Source organism: Octodon degus, unplaced genomic scaffold (assembly GCF_000260255.1).
Source record: "Octodon degus isolate 3935 unplaced genomic scaffold, OctDeg1.0 scaffold00036, whole genome shotgun sequence".
Classification (NCBI taxonomy): domain Eukaryota; kingdom Metazoa; phylum Chordata; class Mammalia; order Rodentia; family Octodontidae; genus Octodon; species Octodon degus.
The window spans coordinates 8393537-8395618 of record NW_004524612.1 but is presented as its reverse complement, the minus strand read 5'-3'; the positions used below and the strand labels follow the sequence as shown (position 1 = coordinate 8395618).

At 44.5% G+C, this 2082-nt stretch overlaps 1 protein-coding gene across 1 annotated transcript in view; it reads right to left on the bottom strand.

Moving 5' to 3' along the window:
• LOC111816628 (exportin-7-like) overlaps window positions 1–2082 on the bottom strand; it is a 3184-nt gene that overhangs the window by 705 nt on the left and 397 nt on the right. Inside the window, exons 2-3 of the mRNA XM_023714642.1 lie at window positions 1947–2045; window positions 1098–1225 (exon numbers count right to left, since the gene is read on the bottom strand). Coding sequence (XP_023570410.1) covers window positions 1098–1225; window positions 1947–2045 — 227 coding nt within the window. The remainder of the gene's footprint in view (window positions 1–1097; window positions 1226–1946; window positions 2046–2082) is intronic.

Sequence of the window (2082 nt, the reverse complement as noted above, 5' to 3'; positions counted from 1 at the left end):
AAAAAAAAAAAAAAAAAATTCTTTTAAAGGTTTTTACTGTTTTATTTATTTCTTTTTGTGGAATCAGGGACTGAACGCAGGCCCTTGCGCTTGCCAGGGAAGCACTTAACCTACTGAGCCACCTCCCCGGCCCTCCTTTATCAAAATTGAATGAAAATTAATTTGAAAAACCCAGATATACTCAATTAGGTTAAAAAAACTGAGTATGGGGCCAGCCAAATAACTTAGCAGACTGAATCCCCTGCAAGCAGGCGCAGGGGCCAGGGGTATATGCTGAGAAGGCAACTGAGACTGGGCGTGGTGGCACACGCTTGGCGGATCAGTATGAGTCTGATCTAGTAGTGAGACCCTGAACACCTTGTAGAACCTTCCCTAAAATACAAGAACAACAACAAAAAACCCCAAAAGCAAAACCAAAACCAAACCAAACAAAAACTGAATATGGAACTCTGTTCATTATAAATGTATGAAATACAAATACAGGTCAAGTATTTCTGGTGAAAATTTAGATTATGTTGAGGCTACATAGGATTTTGAAGGGTTAGTGTAACAGAAAAATGGTTAAAATTTTCAATTTCTTAAAAAAAATGTATTTAGTACAGTGTCTACAGGATCTCACTATGTAGGTCGGATTCGTGTTCTCCTGTCTTCAGCCTCCCAAGCGCTGGCATAACAGGCACGTGCCACCACAGCCTGCTGGTGCTCTAACCCCGGCTGCTGCACTCTGCTTAAGCAGGCGCTTTAGTCTGCTGAGCTATCTGGCCGGCCTAATATTTTCAATTTTTAACTCTTGATTGTATAGTGACATAAAATCTTAGGCAAGTGGCACTAATAAACCGTATCATTCAAATGCATTTTGCCTACTTTCACCTCTGCCAGGTTTTGGTACTGAACCCAGGGCTACAGGCAGGCTAATTAACCACTGTACCTCTCAACTGCACCTCGACTTGCCTGCTCTCTTCACTCTTTGTAAATGTGGATCCTAGAGCTGTTACTGCTTTGCTGTTGGGCAGCGCTGCTCTAGGGATGCCCTTGTTTTAGTGATCTGAAAAGTACAGCAGGTGCCCAGGACTTCTTGGCAGGACTTCAGCACTTACCTGTCTCTGTTCTTCGTGAGAAGATTCCGCTCAATGCCTTCCATCAGGTTTTCAAAGCACAGATGCATTGCTTGCTGCTTCTCTGGTGGCTGGCTGTTGACGATACTGTTCCTTAGGTCAGAAAAATACTGTGGAGCAAGGACAGAAACAAGGTAAGAGATGGCAGGGGAAGGCAGTCATCTGTGACCTTCAGGAAGGAAATGGGATGTACTGGCTACTAAAACAGGCCATGCTTTTCTTTTTTTCAGATTCACTCAAAATGCAGGATATGTCTTCATCCTACTTAAAAATCAGGAATTTCTAGTTTGTAAAACACTTTAAGGATAAGCTGGTTCAGACTCTCCATTTTTTTTTGGCAGACCCAGGGATTGAACTCAGGCCCTTGTGCTTGCTAGGGAAATGCTTATTCTACTAAGCCATCTCCCCGACCCCAAACCCTTCATTTTTAGTATTGTAACAACAAGACTGACAGAGCAGGAATCAGAACTGAGCCTTAGGTGCTCTACCGTCCATCCGTCCGTCCATTCATCTATTTATCTATTTATCTGAGCAGAACTGGGGACTGAACTCTGGCCCTTGCGCTTGCCAGGGAAGTGCTTATTCCACTGAGCCATCTCCCCAGCCCTGCTCTACTATCCAGACACAGTTTCCCTTACTCCTCACAGAAGATTCTTCCTCTCCTCTACCTTCTACCTGTTGGAACGGCCATGCTCCTAGTTTCTAATGGGTCAACAGGACTATCACATACTCAGGAAATGGCCCATGTTCCTTGTTTTGCCATTCTAGGGGGTCCTAAAAGGCCTTCTTATGGAGCAGAGAAGTGAAGTGGACAGGAGCTGCTCACCCTACCTTTTCATTGAGTAGTATCAAGCCAAGCAGAGGCCGGGACATAGACCACTGGTTCCTACAGTCTTCAAAGATAATGATGTTCAGCACCGTGGACAGCATCTGCTGGATCATCTCTGGATGCTGCTGCATGATGTGC